Here is a 20,801-nt window from a genome sequence, read left to right as displayed (position 1 = left end):
CGGCCGCGCTGCGTACCATTCTGCCCCTGACTAAAGCGGCAAAGTTTGTTTAGCCCACGGGAGAATTCACCAACGTCAATTAAAGCTAAGCACATCTTAAAATATTAGTACCTCTGTAAGTATTTTTGTCTGTTACTGGGCAAGAAAAGTACTCTCCTAAGAAGCTCTTAACGTCTGTTGACTTTTTCGGTTTCGGTTGTTAGTTGCTAGATGCGTATTATTATTGTACATGGCTGGGAACTGCGGGCCGCATGGATCATGGTTCCGGCAGCATGCGGGCCGGGGGCTGTAGTTTGATGACCTCTGGTGTAAATGCTCTAGTAGATTGTGTCGGAATCTTTTAAAGGTTTCGCGTATGACGCTGTTTTACACGAGAAGGTAGCAACGATATATGAAAGAATCGCTTTGCAGAAGGACTATATATTATTGACAAGTGATGTTGAACTTCAATACACCATTCGATCAAAAGTATCAGGACACTCCCAAACAAACGTTTTTCATGTTACAAAATGGTAATAAAATCATGACCCTAAGCTGTCGACAGGCGTTGATATGCATCAACGGGGATATTTGAAAATGTTTGTCCCGACCGAGACTCAAACCCGGGATCTCCTGCTTACATGGCAGATGCTCTATCCATCTGAGCCACCGAGGTCACAGAGGATAGTCCGACTCCAGATATTTATCCATTGCACGCTCCCCATGAGACCAACATTCCCACCTTAATGTCCACACACTACATTCGTAGTGCCCCAGCCCATTGCACCCATTACTGACGGCAGACAATCTTACCGAGTCCCGTAAGACTTCGGGAAAAGCGTGTGCATCCAGCACAGAAGAAGAAGGTCATGGCCGGTTAACCTTAACTTCTTCTGCGCAGGGTGAACACGCATTACCCGAACTCTTACGGGACTCGGTAAGATTGTCTGCCGTGAGTAATGGGTATAATGGGCAGGAGTACTATAAATGTAGTTTGTGGACATTAAGTTGGGAATGTGGGTCTCACGGGGAGCGTGCAAGGGATAAATACCTCCAGTCGCATTATCCTCTGTGCCCTCGGTGGCTCAGTTGGGAGCCGGCACGGTAGCTCAGCGTGTTCGATCAGAGGGCTGTTTGCTCTCTGTAATAAAAATACTGAGTAAAGGAATCAACGATCAACTTGAACGGATGTCTTGTGACGTCCGTCCAGACCAAACGCAATAAACAGTACCAACCAAAAGGCAAAATAAAAAAATTTTAAAAAATGGATAGAGCGTCTCCATGTAAGCAGTAGGTCCCGGGCTCGAGTCCCGGTCGGGTCACATTTTCAACTGTCCCCGTTGATGTATATCAACGCCTGTCGACAGCTTTGGGTTTTCATTTAATTATCATTTCATTCTAAGAGAGCTCCATGGTCACCGATGGTAACTGTTCTTTCGGACATGTCCGAAAGAATAGACACCATCTTCATATTAGGTGTATTTTGCTGCTACCTACTGCCAGGTACCCCATATCAGCTACCTCAGTAGTCATTAGATATCGTGAGAGAGTCGAATGAGTCGCTTCGCGAAAGTCACGGACTCCGAACGTGGTCATGTCATTGCGTGTCACTTATGTCATACGCCAGTACACGAGATTTGCACACTCCCAAACATCCCTAGGTGCACTGTTCCCGATGTGATAGTGAAGTGGAAACATGAAGGGACACGTACAGCACAAAAGCGTACAGGTCGACCTCGTCTGGTGACTGACAGAGACCGCCGACTGTTGAAGAGGGTCGTAATAGGCAGACATTTATCCGGACCATTACACAGGAATTCCAAACTGCATCAGGATCCATTGCAAGTACTATGACAGTTACGCGGAAGGTGAGAAAACTAGGATTTCACTGTCGAGCGGCACCTCTAAAGCCAAACATCACGCCGGTAAATGACAAACGATGCCTCGCTTGGCGTAAGGGTGGAACACTGGACGATTGAACATTAGAAAAACGTTGTGTGGAGTGATGAATAACGGTACATAATGTGGTGATCCGATGGCAGGGTGTTGGTATGGCGAATGTCCGGTGAACGTCATATGCCAGCGTGTGCAGTGCCAATAGAAAAATTCGGAGGCGGTGGTGTTATTGTGTGGTCGTGCTTTTCATGGAGTGGGCTTGCGCCCCTTGTTGTTTTGCGTGGCACTATCACAGCACAGGTCTACATTGATGTATTAAGCACCATCTTGATTCCCATTGTTAAAGAGTAATTCGGGGATGACGACTGTATCTTTCAACACGATCGAGCACGTGTTCATAATGCACGGCCTGTGCAGAGTGGTTACACGGCAATAACATCCCTGTACTGGACTGGCCAGCATAGAGTCCTAACCTCAATCCTGTAGAACACTTTCGGGATGTTTTGGGAAGGCCGACTTCCTGCCAGGCCTCACCGACCAACATCGATACCTGAGTGCAGCACTCCGTGAAGAGTGGGCTACTATTCCCCAAGAAACCTTCCAGCATCTGACTGAACGTACGCCTGTGTGAGTGGAAGCTGTCAGCAAGGCTAAGAGTGGGCCAACACCGTACTGAATTCCAGCATTACCGATGGAGGGCGCCACGAACTTGTAAGTCATTTTCAGCCATGTGTTCGGATAATTTTGATCACATAATGTATAAATAAAGGGCAATGTCATGACTGACAGTGTCCGCAGCTCGTGGTCTCGCCGTAGCGTTCTCGCTACCCGAGCACGGGGTCCCGGGTTCGATTCCCGGCGGGGTTAGGGAATTTACCTGCTTCGTGATGACTGGGTGTTTGTGTTGTCACGATAATTTCAATACCTTTCATGAACGTGGTGAGTTTGGACTGAGCAAAGGTTGGGAATTTGTACGGATGCTGATAACCATGCAGTTCAGCGCCCCACAAATCAGACATCATTATCAGCATCATCTGACTGACTGACTCATCACCGTCAAGCCCAAGCCGTTATGGATAGAAACTTGAAATCCGGAGAAGATGTGGATCTTATACTGTGGGCGTCGTTTAAGAAGCGATGTTTGGAAATTCCAACCCTAATGGGGTGACATAAGGGATGAACTTTTTTTTTAAATGTCGTAATTAAGGCGTTTTTCAACATAGAACTATGAAAATTGGTATTTCGCTTCTCGGCCAAAAAGTTTCATCATTTTTGGAAATTTAACATTGGGGGTGAAATAGTGGGTGAAAGCATTTTTATGAAAGTATATCAATACTAAAAAACTACTGAGGCATTTTTAAAGCTACAGCTATGAACATTGATATTTGACTTCTGCTTACAAATAAAAAAAATACGTGTTTCACTGTTTTTGTAAAATGAACCCCTACGGAGGTAAAGTTGGGGATCATATTTGATATGGAAGTAATGTATTATGAAAGTATTTTTGAAGCTAAGCCTAAGAAAATTTATATTTGGTTTCTCAGTCAGAAATAAAATGTACCTGTTTCACTGTATCCGGAACTTCAACCCCTATGGGGATGAAACAGAGAATGAAATTTTTTATGGAAATATCTTATTGTGCAAAACGCTAAATCTATGAAAATCTGTTTGTGGCTTCTTTGTTACAATTAAAACCTACGCATGTTGCTGTTTTTGGAAATAATACCTCTAAGGTGGTGAAATATGGGGTGAAACGTTTTATGAAACTATTTCATGGCGAAGGCAGTTTTAAAGCTAAATCTTTGAATGTTGGTATTTGGCCCGTCGGTTGGAAATGAAAAAAAATACGTCTTTAACTATTTTGGGAAATTCAGCCCCGAAGGGAAAGAAATAGGATCAGATTGATCCATTGACTCATTACCGCCCAGCGCAAACCGCTGAGGATAGAAACTTGAACCCTGCCAAGGGCGTCGATTTTATATTTTAGGCATCATAGGATTGTCCACATTCCACTGCTAAGGGGATAAAACAGGGGATAAGAGGTTTTAGAGTTTATATCGCTGTTAAGGGAAGTTTATCAGTCAGAAAATGAAAAAAATACGTGTTTCAGCATTTTTGGAAATTTAACCTTAGGGGTAAAATAATGGGTGAAAGCTATTTGTAAATTTGACTTCTCGGCTAGAAATTAAAACTGCGTGTATCAGTGTTTAGAAAATTCAACCCCTATGGGGGCTCAACGAGGAAAATTTTTAAGAAAATTTTTCATTACACTAAAAAGTTTCGAAACTAAATTTACGAAAACTGGCATTTCATTTCTCGGTTAAACATAAGGAAATACGTGTTAGCGGATTAAAGTTGTTATAGGAATATCTTCTTAAGAACGCAAGAGGTATGACTGACAAAACTTTGGACTCCAGCTGCCAGAATTGCTTCTTGGCAAGAGTACATCGTGAAAAGACCGAGCTTGTATGGCCGTAATTAGCGCGCAAAATTTAGAAGGTGTTGCAATTTAAGAGCAACATAAAAATTCGAGTAAATAAAAACAAAATAATATCTGCAGACGAGCGAAGCAGCAGGCACTAAGCAAGTGTAACATTTGCACATACATAGAAAAATAAATCCACCAGTGTACACCTACACTATTGATGGAAATTTGCTGGAAACAATAATTACCGTAAAATATTGAGTAGTATTTTACGCAGCGACCTTATTTGGAGACACCCTACTAAACAAATAGTAGGAAAAGCCGACTTCTGACTGAGACTCATAGAAAGGACCTTTAGGATATCTGATTCGTCCTCTAGAGAAGTGACTTACAAAGCACTTGTTCGACACGTTATTCAGCAGTGTTCATCAGTTTGGGAACCTTACCGAGTGGGACTCACAGAAGAGGAAAAAAAAGTTTCAAATGGCTCTGAGCACTATGGGACTTAACGTCAGAGGTCATCAGTACTCTAGAACTTAGAACTACTTAAACCTAACTACCCTAAGGACGTCAAACACACCCATGCCCGAGGCAGGATTCGAACCTGCGACAGTAGCGGTCGCTGGTTTCCAAACTGAAGCGCCTAGAACCGCTCGGTCACAACGGCCGGAGAAGATCCAACGAAGAGCGTCGCGTTTCGTCGTAGTATCGTTTAGTTCGCACAAGAACGTTACTGAGATACTCAACAAATTCCAGTGGCAGACGGTATAAGAGAGTCGTTGTGCATCACGGAGAGGTCCACTATTGAAATTGTAGGAGTCGGACAACGTATCATTTGCTCAGACTGAAGTCTCGTGAAATATCTACAACGAGAAAATAATTTGAGGAATGTGGCAACTGGTGTCATTGAAAGTGGTTCTTTATTCAAAAGGATATTTTACCTTGTAATGTTTCCTTTGTAGGATTGTAGCGATTTTTATTACGTACAACTCGTGCACGAATGTGAAAAATGTCAATCTTTTGCTGAAGTGTCTAATACGAATGGAAGCACCACGACCTCCCAGACATTTGCACTGCGACTGAAGCGGGTAATTATGTAACCACATTTGATCAGTAACTTCTCATTTATTAGTTTACTTTTGCATTCGGCTTTTTATTTAATTCATCATTTACTTTTCACAGAAGATTAAACCCTCCATTGTTTTTTAAGAACATGTTTTACTGTTTTAGGAATCTGATTGTTGTCAGAAATCCAGATCATCTTATTGATCAAGAAAATTCTGTTCTCCTAACCATGTCTGAATTGCATTACTTGCATTTGAGTATACAACTTTTTCTAAGGAAAAATAAATGACGACCAGAACAACAAGATGAGCAACTAATCAATATACGACGTAGATGCTTGTGTTGTGGAAGACAAAAGAACAGGTTGACAACAATTTCGCGTAATGCATCTTAAAGATCAGTATCTGATGTACGTAGGGTAACAGTGATCACTCTTGTCCAGAATGCGTAAACACAGTTCATATTACAATATACATAGAGGGCTTATGGAACACATTGTGCAAACATGTATTATATTTATATCTCTATTATATATAATTCTGTCTAGGAATGTTGTTGGTAGGTTGGTAGTTCTGGGTTCATTTAGTTACAAATTTGGGTATTTTTGTCACTTTTTAAAGATAGAGAATGTACCACGAGTGTACATACGACGTATATTTAAGTACGTGTAAAAATAGATCAAAAGCTGTTGAGAAAATTATTAACTATTTCAGGTCATCATCAACGATTAAGGATATTCTGAACATTAATTCCTGTTGTCCCGTTCAATTTATCTTGTCGAGTCAGGGAGATGTACTGGACAAAATCTGCTAGAGTCAGTGAATATTTGAATTACTGAACCATTTAAAATTCATATTATGGAATGTACATTATGTGTCAGCTACGCTCCAGACTATAACTGCCGGGAAAAGTGAGTAGTCAGTGTCAAACCATTCTGAGGTTTGATTATTTTTGAGCAATATAATAAGATTAGATGTCAGAGTCCCACGTATTCTGAGACCACAAACGCCTCCACACCATTAATTTCAAAAGTTTGCCGTTGTGTCTTTCATTATGAGTCACGTAAGGAGCACTTACCCTGTTTTGAGTACAATCCTGCTTCCCTAGCTACGATCGAGTGAAGTGGAGACAGGAATATCAACTTGCCAATATTTTGTAGCGACGACAGTCTCATTAAGGGTGCACATTTTCCTCATTATACGCTCTACGCAGAACCAATGGTTCTTCTTTCTTTCTTTTTCCTTCTCTCTCTATAGCCGAATGAGACGAAACAGGAGCGCGAAGAGGGTAGTGCCGTGTACGACACTACAGATAATCAAGCGAAGACGTTGCGACAGAAGAGAGAATACTTTGTAGGATTGTAGCGATTTTTATTAGGTACAATTCGTGCACGGATGTGAAACTGTCAACAGATTTTATTCGCATGAAGCTGTTTACTGGAAGTATGTTAACGAAACAGTCACAGTAACGACCCGTCTATGGCTGCTTTTCGTTAGCATAGTTCCAGCAAACAGCTTCCGTTGACAGTTTCGCATCAATGCACGGCATTATGGATTAAATGTGGTATTGTCAACTCCAACACCACAGACAGCTTTAAGAAATCTCAAAGTTAACTGCATTTGGTGACGTTTAAAGCACAATTTACTCTTACAAGACAAAATCTTTCACTTTAATGATAAACATAAAGGACATTAGACGAAGATATGTATGCTTCATCGGCATGAGGAAATACGCTTAAAGATTACTCGAACTTGAACAAGGGAACATATCATCATTAACAATGAATACCTTAAGAAAGGTTATTAGTAACTCGTGAGATGGTGACGTGTATTTAAAAATATTAATGCTAACATTATGAGCTGTTACACAGCAACAATCATTCTAAGTAAAGTGTAGTTGATGAGTATGTCATAATGACAGCTCGTGAAGAGTTATCGAAAATATATATTGACAGTGTGACACGCGAACAGCTTGACACTCTTCACAATAAACCACATACGAAGCGTAAGATGCAGGGGTATTTCGAAACATAATTTCGGAGAACGTAATACTAAGTTTTATTGTCCCGTCGACAGAGGGTATGCTTGGGTTAGCAAGGGATGGGAAATATTATCTGTCATATCCTTACCCGATTTGGGGAAACCGAAATAAACTTAATTTTTGATAGCGGGTTGTGCTTTGCACAGCTGTCCTTCCGAATGTGTGTCAACCGACCGCTTTTATGGGAATCATTTCGTTATTTACATTAACGAGTTCAGGCAAATTATTAAAAATCTAAAATTCAACAGTCCGAAGGAGTTTAGGAACAGCCATCCTCAGGAATGCGAGCAAAATGTGTTAGCCAGAGTCCCACATCGCTCGTAGTCCAAGGCTACCTGTTCTGTTCAGTGCACCGTAGAGATTAAGCAACCAGTAAAGCGACGTCACGAGAGGTATAGGTTAGTTAGAGAAAAAAAATGAGGATAACGAGAACTGTTCATAGTAACCAGTAAACCTAAAAACCTGCATCTTACGCTTCGTATGTGGCTTATTGTGAAGAGTGCAAGCTGTTCGCGTGTCATACGTTTGCTGTCAATATTTATTTTCGATAACTCTTCACGAGCTGCCATTATGACACAAATATCAAAAATAAAATTGTCGGGCCGAATGCGTATTTGCTGTGTCATAACCGAGAGGGATCAAAGTTATCTAGAAAGAATATCTTACAGCACATAAACAAGCCCAGAGACTCATTCAATTCGAATAGTTAAGTTATCTGAATGTAACAGCTAGCTCTTTACTGAAACTAGAGAGATGTTTATAGATGATCCGTCTCCATTGAAATACTACAGTCCAAAACAAATAAGAACATTTCTTAGATTAGAAAGAAGGCGGCAAGAAAAGAGAAAACCTTTGTGAATGATACCCAATGAACGAGTTAGCACCAAGGGTAATTGTTTGTTGGATGTGTATGTAATTTTGGGGTATCCACCCTTGTCAGTGGTGCATGTGACTTTTGGTTGTGTAAGCACTGACTGATATCTTGTATAACAGTCTATAAAATCAAGTGGACTCTGAAACTGCAGTCACAAAGATGATTATTTTTTTGTTTGTTTACAGTGCCACCAGAGGTCGAGTGTCAACCCCTATAACAGACATTTTACCCAAACGTTTTATAAATATCTTACGTTTGGAAACCAGAATATCTCATTAAATAATAGACTCCCTGGCCTTCGATAGTTTATTCAGCGAACACTTTTACAGGCTCTACCATTGCACCTATCAAATTCACACTTAACACGTACGACTCAGTGATAGATACGATATATCGCCAATACGTTAAGAGAAAGTTGAATTAACGATTATGTTGTAAATCTACTATATTCTGTACTATCTATCGTTTCATTGGCACTCATACACCAGGAAGGCAAAAATGAGGTGAGACGGAGAATTCTAACCGAAAGAAATCCTTCATGTGTGGCGACAGGCTACTTCCCGTTCTATTGGATTCCTGATATCCAATTCCAGGTTAAAGAGAGAGAGAATTCCAATTTCTATCGTTAAAACTATTATTCAGTCACTTTAAGGATGCGCGGCAAGAGTTGCTGACAAGTAACTATTTTATAAACGAAACGTAGCTACAGTACCTGATTACAATTGTTGACGGATTACTGATTCTCGAACAGAAACTTATTCAAAGCAATCTTTAGGTGTCCTGTAACATTCAATGAGCATGCAGTACTTTGATACCGTTTAAGATCAGCTCGTAAGACCACTGCGTCTGGAAACAAAGTGGCTGTGATATTTTAGTGTCTCGTTAAAAAATTTATCTTCAACTTTAATATCCCGTCGACTCCGATACCAGTATCAGAGAAGTAGAAAGAAATTCGTCATGATCAGCTCAAATATGTAAAAAGTTATTTTTACATATCGCGGAAGTAAAAGCTGACTGTGAACATGATTTTCTTTTCTGCGTATATACGGTATCTACACCACCCTTACACTTTTTGCTGAATATCTGCTATATGTAACTCTCTAATCACTATTCGTCACATGGTTGTGAACGTTCCACAATCACCGAAGCGTAAACGAGAATGTTCCGAAACGAATGTGAACACGACCCCTTACACAAAAGAAGTCTTCACATTCAAGCTTTGAATTTTGACTGACTGTCTACCTCTAACAAGGGAACCTCCGAATCGCACCCACCTCAGTTTTAGTTATAAGTAGGCACAGTGAATAGGCCTTGAAAAACTGAACACAGATCAATCGAGAAAACAGGAAGAAGTTGTGTGGAACTATGAAAAAAAATAAGCAAAATATACAAACTGAGTAGTAGGCAACATCACGGAGGGTGTGAGCTAAGGAGCGCCGTGGTCCCGTGGTTAGCGTGAGCATCTGCGGAACGAGAGATCCTTGGTTCAAGTCTTCCCTCGAGTGTAAAGTTTACATTCTTTATTTTTGCAGAGTTATGATCTGTCCGTTCGTTCATTGACGTCTCTGTCCACTATAATAAGTTTAGTGTCTGTGTTTTGCGACCGCACCGCAAAACCGTGCGATTCCTTACATTTCGGAAAATATTCATTGACATTGTTACTGAAGTCGCGAGCTATATTTGCTGGATTCATATTGCCCACGGAATACATCATAGGTATTTAAAGCACTATCTTCCAAAGTAGCGAACAGCCAACTGCCAGCCAGGGAGCCTCGTTAGCAGGAATACTCATTCTCCCGCGCGCTGTAGTCGACTGACGTCGTGTGTTTCGATGATTTTTTAGGTGTAGCGTCCCCACACTACGGCGCAGTTACCTCGCATCGGACGGACGGGCGGACAGATAACAACTGTCTGAAAATAAAAATTTAAACTTTTCTCTCGAGGGGAGACTTGCACCAAGGACCTCTCGTTTTGCAGCTGCTCACGCTAATCACGGGACCCCGGCGCTCCTGCGCCCACAGTGTCCTTGATGTTGCCTATCTGCGCATGGACTACTCGGTTTGTATATTTTGCTTATTTTTTTTTTTTTCATAGTTCCACAGAACTTCTTCCTGTTTTCTCGATTGATCTGTGTTCAGTTTTTCAAGGCCTACCAACTGTGCCAACGTATACCTAAATCTGAGGGGGGTTCGATGGGAGGTTCCCTTGTAAGAACTATTACACTTTACAGCTGCTAAATTTCTCGTTATTCTCTTAATTCATCAGAAGCTATTCTAAAAGGGGTGGAGGGGCTATGGGCTGCATACTCCCACAGAAATGCACTAGCACCTCTACAAAAAGTGAGTGAGAGAGAAAACGTTCTTTGCTACATAGCTTTCAGAATTAACATTCTCGGAAATTTTCTCGCTACTGTAGTTCGTAATATGAAAGATTAAGTAAAGAACTTCGTTTACTCTAGAAAATTTGGGGACGACATGGTGATGCAAAATTTCTATGAACTCAACGCCCCCTCTCCCCACCCGATACCAAAATTCAGATTTCGACTCCACATCAGAAGTGAATAAATAACCTTTGGCTCCGATAAACCACCCAACTCCGATGACCTTGCAGCCGACGGAATGTTAGCCATCGATATTCCGCTTTCTTCCAAGGCCCTTGGCCGTTGAATGAAGAGCGTAACAAATAGAAATATGTTTTTTGAATCGTATGATCCACGTATTGTAGTTACCATGAACTCATTAAACTACATCATCTTCATTCCCTCTGCTCAATTTTAATCATCTATTTAGTGACCTTGACCCCAACATGTTTCAACTTTTACTTTCATTATCACCAATCTTGGCGGAAGAAATGAAACTACGAATCACGTTAGACCTCATCCAACGGCAGTTTTGATTCTACCATCGTAACTGTTGATAATGAATTTTAAAACATGTCTCGCTCACTAAATAAAAGCGCAAACTGAAGCGAAGATGTTCGAAATTGTAACTTTTGATTAACTATGTTAAACAGTCTTTCCGACGGCATAAAATCTGTACCCGATGCTATGAATAGCTAACAGAGTTCTAGCCGTTTTGGAGTGTCCTTTGTTTATAAAGCGCAAATTATAAGTGGTCACCATTTTCTTCTGTACGAATTTGGACTCAAATTTCCAACCCATTTCGCTGCTATTTGACTGCTGAGCATGCTTTGGTGATTTCGTGGTAATATACATTTACATTTTGAGCTACAAGTTGTGAATTAAGTAACTCTGAAAGCTCCATACGTACTGTTTCCTGCAAGTTCCCTCACCTCTTGTACACAGTGTTTTAAATCTTAGAGTACTCAAGTAAGCAGCGAGTATAAGAAGCATCTTTCAAAGCCGAAATAATGGATGCCAATATCTATACATAGATTAAAGTATGGTCATCAATAATAACGGTTTCGTCTGTGGCTACAAAGAAAAAGTGTGTGGGAGAAGAACAGACTACTCTTACAACCTGTCAAGGGTCATTAGTCTAGATATATTGGATATAGCTGGTGCTATCTCTGGTCATTTATCATTAATCAACTAACAGTGAGTTCTTTGTCACTCCAGGCACGATGATACTTATTACTTACTACTTAGTCTAAATTAATTCCATACATCTCCCTAGATTTTCGGTTAATAATTCAACGTCTAAATGCCTTTAAATTACAATACTGATGACAGAAAAGGGAGACTCATCGGTAACTAACTGCATATGGCAGATGGGAAGACGAAGTAGGAGGTGAAAACCTGCATTTGCTAAGGCATGCCATTGGTTGTTAAAGAAATAGTGCGTCAACGAGCATGTAGTTGAAATACGTCTCGATAACGTATGCGAAATGAACCATTATGAGAGATTACAGCTGTGTGCAAACCAGAAATGAAACCCAGATCTCCATCCTTTGTTGACCGCCTGAAGCTTTGCATCTCCCGAAAGCCAGAGAAATGAGTTCGAGTTAAGCTACAGTACACAGTTTGAGATGGTCACCACATTTCATTTCAACGACTCTGCACTCTATACTGAGGGATTTATTCTCAATGCGTTTCTCTGTTCAAGCAGATCAATGACGGAGAGACGCAATATCATTCGGAGTCCGAGCGCCCTCCCGCCTAAACTCGAGGCAATAGGCGTCGAGGAAGATCAGGGATATAAATAACACTAAGATGGAAATATTGTGACTACCCCCTGTAGACAAATATTTTAACTACCCCTCTAGTAGGATACGTAAAGATTGTAACAGCGCTTGAATGTAAGACATATCGATTTTTCAAATGCTGGCAGTCACCAACGGAAAAGAAATTCAGACAACAACTAAAACGTGTTGACGCCAGAGTTCAAAAATTTTCTGCTCTACCTCATTAGTATATAGTACACTGGTAGGTTGCAAAGTTGCAGGAGGAAAGCTGAATGATATCTGTAGAGACAGTCGTCACGAAAATGTAAAGATGTAAATTATGTAACTTACTGCGTGTTAAATGAAAACCCCGTAGAAAGCATGCTTAAGAGATTGCACGTGAATCATAACTATCTCCTTATTAAACCTACGATTGTGAGAAATTTGAATGAGAGCTAAGGGATAAAATCGGCAAACATTTCGTCTTCTTTACTTCATTGGATTGTTGGAAAACGCATTGATGGAAGTGCGTTGTAAATATAGATAGTTACTTCAGCAACTGATATAAAGCACTTCCAATGTTAATAGGAGCATATTCGTGTCGGTGAACTACCTGCTTATTACACATGTAGTTGCGAAATATTCGAATGAGGACTAATGGATAAAAACAGCCCATGTTTCGTCTTCACTAATCACTAAATAGGTGGAAAATACATTGATAGATGTGTGTTGTAATAGTAGACATTACTTTAATAGCTCTTATATGGCACTTCCAATGTTAATAGGAACATAGTCCTGTCGGTAAGCTATTATACAAAATAAATGGGAGATGTCAAACAGTGTCAATAGCTTTTAAAAGATAGAGCCTACAGTAAATAGTAGCATACGACATTATTCCACCACTTGATTAACTGAAATATGGTTAACTTGTTGGAATACGCTGATTCATATGAAATGAAACGAAGTGCAAAAAGCGAACTCGAAACAGTAGCCTGAGATGCCCCCAGAAGAATGATCGTCGACGTACTTGACACGATAGTTAAATGTCGCGAGAGTAATTTGGTTTATCTATGTCGAGACATCGCGTGTCAGTTTTCGCAGCTTCATACAGGTCTCTAAACGAGTGGTGCCTCGCATAGCCACTTACGTTAGCACGCCGCTTCTGGGATTTGAGCAAGGGAGGGGGGGGGGGGGGGAGGGGGCGGCAAGAGCTCTGGTCCCGGATCGAATCTGCCCGGCGGATTACCGACGAGGGTGGGTGTGTCGGTCTGGCTAGCTGTGGTTTGTAGGTGGTTTCCCATACTCGTCTAGGTGAATACCGAGCTGGTATTGACATCCCGTTTTAATGACACAGATATTTCGATAGCTGCCTCATACTTTCACACAGGGGTAACATGTAGCCAGTCCCTAACAGTAACACCGTCAAAACCAGATTAACATTCAGACACCGTGAAAGGAACGGGAAAAAGGAAGAAGTGAAGAAAAGCTAAACAGTTACACAGTTTCATGCATGTCCCTAACCACTGAGGTAGAATCCAACAAAATAATGGATATTTATAAAATTCATTTTATTTGAGATACCTTCTTTTTCGGATAAAGCTGAAATGACCTCCTCGTATGGGAATTCCCCGATTTTTGTAGAGGGAAACATTCAGATTGTCGACCAACTGTTCATCAGCTGCTACAGGCACTTAACGTCGTATTTGCTTTTCGCTTTTTGCGGAAACGAATACTTCATAGTGCAAGTAAGTATTGTGAAATACTTCGTGCACCTACCGCAGCGGAACTCGAGGAGGTTGAAAAGAGAGACAATTTGATGAGAATTATTATAAAAGTAACATGTAAAGGTGGAAATTCTTTTAAAATTTTATTTTTGTAAGGGTTCACAGCCCCTGCGTGTTTTGAGAATGAAAGCTTAGTCCAAGTAGGCTGTAATCTGTTTATTATCCATGCAGTTGACCAGTTTCAACCGCGAATTAGTTTCAGAGACATATTTTAAGCATCACGCTTCATCTCACAGCGATGTGTACTGATGAGCCAAAACATTATGAAGACTGCCCACCGCGAGGTTGAAATGCCTCCTGGTGGTGATGCGCGCACGCAACGCAGTAAGGAAGCAATGTAAGTGAAAGACAGACGAATGGTCAGCCATTATATCGAAGATAAGCGCCGCTGGTACAGATATCCACGGATATAAACGGTTTAGGCTAGGAGGCATTGCTGCAGCGCTGCGGCTGGAAACGAGAATCTCGGAAACGACGAAGCTGGTCGCAGTATGATATTGAAAGACCACGTGTCATCACAGAACGTAGAGAGGTTGGTGGATCCGACACTGTGTAAACCAGCATAGACAGCGATCTGTGGTAGATCTGACGACAGAGCACACTGCTGGTGCAGGTACAGGTGTTTCAGAGCACGCCGTTCGAAGGCCGTGTTGAACCAGGAGCTCAACATTAAACGACCCCTTCGTATTATTGTGCTGACCCAATGGCATCGTCAGTTATGAATGCAGTGAGCACAGCACCACTGAGTTTTCACCGTGGATCAATAGAAACGTGTCTCTTGTCGAATGAATAGCATTTCTTGTTACACTAGGTATATGGTTAGGTCCGTATAAGCCGTCATCTAGGCGAATGGCTTCACGAAACATGCACAGCGCCACAGATGAGGGCCGGTGATGGCAGAGTTACACTGTGGAGTACTTTGAGTTAAGCTTCCATGAGATCTGTGGCGGTAATCGAAGGCATGATGACAGCAGTGAAGTACATGAACGTTATTGCGTACCATCTGTATCGCTTCATGCTTGAAATCTCACCCTACAGCGATGACATCTTTCACCTTGATAACTATCCATGTTGCAAGGTCAGACTAGTGCCGCGGTGGTTTGAGGAGCATCACAGTGAACTCACATTGATCTCTTGGCCAGAAAATGTGCCTGACATATACCAATTGCAATACACTTGTCGCCAGCTGCGTGACCATAAACCGCCATCCCGTAATTTACGGGAACTGATTGACCTCTGCACAGACATCAGTTGCCACGTACTTCTCCAATCCTGTCAAGGACTTGCAGAATCCATGCCAAGTACAGTCTCTGTTGTATTGTGTTTTAAAAGTGGAAAAACACGCTATTAAATATGTGGTCATAAGGTTTTGACTGATGAGTGTATTAGAAAGTGAAATAAAGCGTGAAGCTTAAAATATGTGATTGAAAATGACCCACGGATGATATTGGCCAATTTCTCGGATAACAAAGAGATTACGGCCTACTTTGACTGTGAAATGAGAAAAAAATATTATGGACAACCCTCGGATACAGAAGATTTAGCCGACCTAAGTGGCCGAGTGGTTCTAGGTGCTTCAGTCTGGAATCGCGCGACCGCTACGGTCGCAGGTTCTAATCCTGCCTCGGGCATGGATGTGTGTGGTGTCCTTAGGTTAGTTAGGTTTAAGTAGTTCTACGTTCTAGGGGACTGAAGACCTCAGATGTTAAGTCCCATAGCTCTCAGAGCCATTTGAACCAGAAGATTCATTTTCATTGCCAGGTAAACATCACGTAACTGGGCCGAGGCTTACCTCTCTACGTACTATCTCTCTTACCGTCTGCAGAATTTGAAACCTATTTGACGAAAGGCTACCCTGAAAGCCGTGGCAAGAATAATTTAAAAATATTTCTGTCGTTAAGGACTCCAAAGCCAATCCCGGAACCATACTTGCTACGATGTCTTCACGGATAAAAGTAGCGAGCACTGATCATTCGAATATATTTTTGAATATATATTTGCTACTTTGCGTTGTTTACGGATTATTACCGAATCTCGAGATGTTTGAGTGTGATAATTGCTTGGTTTTCTTCATCTTACTACAGCTGTGTTCATCTCACTAAAGCTGTGGGTGTTGGGCAAGGAGAATAAATTATTGAATGTGGGCAGATTACTTTCCTTAGAACACCGAGTTAATTCATTTTTTTAGCTATACCGGATTGAATATTTCAAATTTCATTTTTAAATGTGCCTTTTACTGTCATTACATCAGAAATACCAAACTAGTTTTGTATTCATTCTCAAATAACGCTATGATATGACTTTATATATTAAAGTGAGTGACACCCTATGTTTTGAAATTGTCTATATACGTCCAGGAAGCTATGGTGCTAGGGCCAGGGCACGAATCGTAGTTGCGGACCGAGTGGGGTATTTGGACACAAGCACTTGAAAATGGAATTTGATATTTCGAAACTGGTCAAGCAAAAAATGCAAATAAATCAGCTGGTAAAAGGAAAATAATTTCTCCACATTCAGAATGTGCTGTTTTCTTTTGCTCAGCACACTACTCGGTTCATCAAACAAAGAGGTCTACTGAACGACTACGATGATACGGGCCTTTAGGTTCACTTTCTGAGAGGCTGTTACTCCTGCTGCTGTTGTTTCTTGTTGCTGTCTTCAGTATGGTTTGATGCTGCTCTCCATGCTGCTCTATCCTGTGCAAATTTCATCTCCGTTTACTGCAACCTACGTCCTTCTCAATCTGCTGAGTGCATTCACCTTGGTCTCCTTCCACAATATCTCCCCCTTTCAATGACTTATCTCCAGCACCAAATTAACAATTCTCTGAACCCTCGGGATGTATTCTACCAACCGACCCCTTCTTTTAGGGAAGCTTGCCTAAATTTCGTTTTTCCCCTGTTCGAATCAGTACCTCCTCAATTGTCACTCGATCTATCCATCTGCTCTTCTGTGTTCTTCTGTTACTGTAACTGTCTAAATGTAAATGCGAGTGTAGTCATAAAGCGAACCACAGCATGTCTGAGGTGGTATACCGCTCCTGCAGCGTCAATAAAATTCTTCGGACTATGTATTTCTATCAGTGACAGGAAACAAGAAAAGACCAATAAAGTACGTGTGACGCCCCTCCTCCTCATCCGCACTACCCTACCGGATTGTGATAATAACTTCCTCCTCCAGCATATAAGAACAAAAGATTTTCTCGCTTAGCAGTCAACAAAACTGCCCAAGGAAGACCACATGCAACAGTGGCCGAAACGTCAGACAATTTTACGAGTACATAGTGACAATGCGATTACGTACCGTGAACAGTTATATTGAAAGGGACAACGGCCGCGGAAGCCTACGCTTAGAATCCTGGGCAATGTTCATACCGTATTTCCGTCGACGTTCGTGGTGACAGCGAAGAAACATTGCGTTTCGCTGGCGATTAATCGTAAAACCACGTGCTTCGCAACCTCTGCTTACCCGATCTTCAGGTCTGTCATAGTTCTATATGCGAAACGTATTGAAGATGAATGTGCCTGAAGGATTTTTGTAATGTGTAATATTGTCATTTGAAGGAATCGAGCAATGAACACTGTAAAATATTTTTCGGTTTGGACTGTTGTCTCAATTCACACATCGGCGCAAATATTACGCTTTGCCGCTGGACGCAGTGTTACGCAGCAATACGTTTACATTCTCTGTTATATGCTTTTTCCTCCATATATGCGTAACAACTATATTTTAGTGCTTCCTCTAATTTGTTCTTTTACTTGTGGGTAATCTTCGGATTGACTAGGTCTAAGACACTAAGGCATAGCCCTACGACCACGCCCCGTATCACGTGCCGTTGCAGGCCGTGAGATCGACATTGTGCTGTCACCTCCGGTGCCAGGAAATCATCTTGTGCCCTGCCTTGTGGCTCACTATCTTACTAATACATTATCCACCATCTATCCGATCTTCATTACCAAGAACAGTCAGGCATCGCACCGAGAAACCCAGCTTGCTTATTCACACGCATGGGAAAAAAACAGCTATCGGAATGTGGATTCCGGGAACTATAGTCGTTTCTATGTAGATCATCTTCAATACGTTTCGCATGTATCTCTATAAGGCTGACAGGCCCCTGCGAAACTGTGTCACATCTTCCTGCTAACGTATAACACTCACCATAGAGTCGGCAACTTTTTAAAACATACCAATTGTTGCAGGTTTACCTGTGGGAACACTACGAAATTTAACAAGTACGAAGAGCACATTTCTTTCAGTATTCCTTAATAAGATGAAGTATTCAGGTAAAACCGTGAGTTATGTATAGTTTTGTAATTTATTGTAAATGAAAAAGAACAAATTGATATCAAATGCACATTCTAAGCTAAATATACTTGTTATCTTAGAAACAAGTGTGTGTGCTTCTATTTTACAACAATTTTCATCTTTCTTCACTTATAAGAGCTAGTTGTCCATTGAGATAGATGGAGTAAACTACCCATATATATATCTTAATGTGAACGACTGCAAAGCAAAAAGATCAACAAAGCCTTGACGAGTTCGTCTAATGTGCCTTCTTACTAATCCATCACGAACTGACATAAAGCTTCGTCTTATTGTCACTTTCTGATGTATACATTACACTTCCACACTTCACCGTCTCGCATAACCTCGATACTGACGGGACGTTAAACACTAATCTTCCTTACTTCCTTTCTTCTTTCCATCTTATACTTTTCTTTGGAGAGACTGACTTCAAGCTCCTACCTAGTCATCCGGCACTGCGTTTCCTGTTTATTTCTTAACCTCTTAGGAGTTGGCGCGAATAATCCAGCAGAAAGTTACAAAACGCATTTCACTGTCAAACATTGCTCAGTTCACAAACTACTCCATATATGCGACGAAACCTGGAACTTGAAATTCTCTCCCCCCTGCCTTATAGTAATAAGATCGAAACAGATAGGAAGAGATCGCAAATCTATAATATAAAACTTTTCCTGAGAGCATGTTATTGAAGCATGGAACGTGCATTGTTATTATACATCATCTCACATATTTTACGACAGAAATGTAACTTCCTGTTAGTTTAATGATGCGTCGACAACGATATTAGTAAAGACGGAAATAAAGTTCTCATATTACTAATCGACAGAAATCGGCTTGATTCATTTAAAAAAAAACTGTTGCAGGATTCGCCTTAAAGTATTTACACATAACCCAAATTAGAATTCCTGATGTCACTTGAACAATATTAATTTTAATGCGTCTCCAGTACCTTAACGACTTTACTACATTCATCAGTGTAAATTTAACAAAAAAATTCCGGTCTTACCTTGGGCTGAAACTATACCAGCAGAAGCGAAGAGTAGAAGAATCACCGTGGACACCGCGAGGACGGTGTCCAAAGACTGCTGTAGTTGTCCCATGTGTGCAGTTAACAGAACAGTAGTAACAGAACAGTCAGCAATGTATACTGAGGCACTGAACTGCGAAGATAACTATAAATTTCACTTCAAAACACTGCAGTCTTCACATTCCTGCGATGGATGGTGAGAGCATTATTTGAATGCTGTCACCATGTTACGTACTTTATCTTGATTTTAGTTGTTAGAATTATTGAGTCTTACAGATGCTGTAGTGCGGTAAGGGAGAAAAGAGCTTTTGGATAGATTGTCACCCTTAGGAGACATGATGTAATTAATATATGCTTCGTAGCGAGACAGTAAGGGTTTCACACGTGCATCAACGCAGTAACTTGCCATTTAGCAGGTATGTCATGTTGCTCGTGGATAGTAAAGGACATAAAGAAAAATTATGATGGAGCAGCGCTTAACCCGCTAGCACAGGCGCGTCGCATAATATTTTTTTCCGTACGAAAGAAATATTCTAAGACATACTAAAAACTCAGCAGATAAAGATAGAAAAATGACGCTTCATATCCATAATGCACCACTGAATCGCAGGGCTATCGGACCAAAGTATTACACCGCGTCGACCCGTCCGTCGCAGTGGCTTACGATGTTACGCGAGAGCCGTGCGCACACCAACTGTCGCCCGTGGGTCCAGAGCGGACGCAGGTCCCCGCCTCCCAGCATGCTTCGCGCGCAGTGCCGCGAGAGCAACTGGCTCACGCACAGTAGGCGCTACAGAGGCCAGACGTGTCGCCCAGCGCGCATGCGCAGCTCGCTGGCTCTCGTGTGGACGTTAATTCGGATGTCGGCGCACGGATCCGCCACCGATGCTCGACGAGACAAACGGCTGCATCGAATCCTCGCGTCCATCGAAACATTGTTTATTTCCCCTTTTTTATTGCCAGTGGGTTTCAGTCGTCATGTAATATCCAAATAGGGTGCGTAGTTACTCGTAAAAAGCCAGTTTACGACGTGGTCCAATTGGTGCAAGTTTCATTAGGTAAAATTTATAGCTTGTGAATCATGGCTGAACTTAAGAAAATGTTCTTCACTTCATTCTGACAAAAGTGACAAAAAATGAGTAAAATGCACAACACACACTCTTCCAATATATGTCAGTTTCATTACGTAAAATACAAAGTTCGAAAGCATGGTTAAACTTGAGAAACTGTTCTTACTTCAAATTTTAAAACTTCCATGTAAAACTTGTTCACCCTTTCATTATT

General features: G+C 41.3%; 1 protein-coding gene across 1 annotated transcript in view; it reads right to left on the bottom strand.

The window, feature by feature from the left end:
- LOC124795454 (hemicentin-2-like) overlaps positions 1 to 20,255 on the bottom strand; it is a 403,018-nt gene extending 382,763 nt beyond the window's left edge. Inside the window, exon 1 of the mRNA XM_047259480.1 lies at positions 19,497 to 20,255. Within this exon, the coding sequence (XP_047115436.1) occupies positions 19,497 to 19,590 (94 nt within the window). The 5' untranslated portion in view covers positions 19,591 to 20,255. The remainder of the gene's footprint in view (positions 1 to 19,496) is intronic.
- Between the last annotated feature and the right edge of the window lie 546 nt (positions 20,256 to 20,801).

Source organism: Schistocerca piceifrons, chromosome 4, assembly GCF_021461385.2.
Source record: "Schistocerca piceifrons isolate TAMUIC-IGC-003096 chromosome 4, iqSchPice1.1, whole genome shotgun sequence".
In the NCBI taxonomy this organism is placed as follows: Eukaryota; Metazoa; Arthropoda; class Insecta; order Orthoptera; family Acrididae; genus Schistocerca; species Schistocerca piceifrons.
This window is presented reverse-complemented; position numbering and strand designations above follow the sequence as displayed.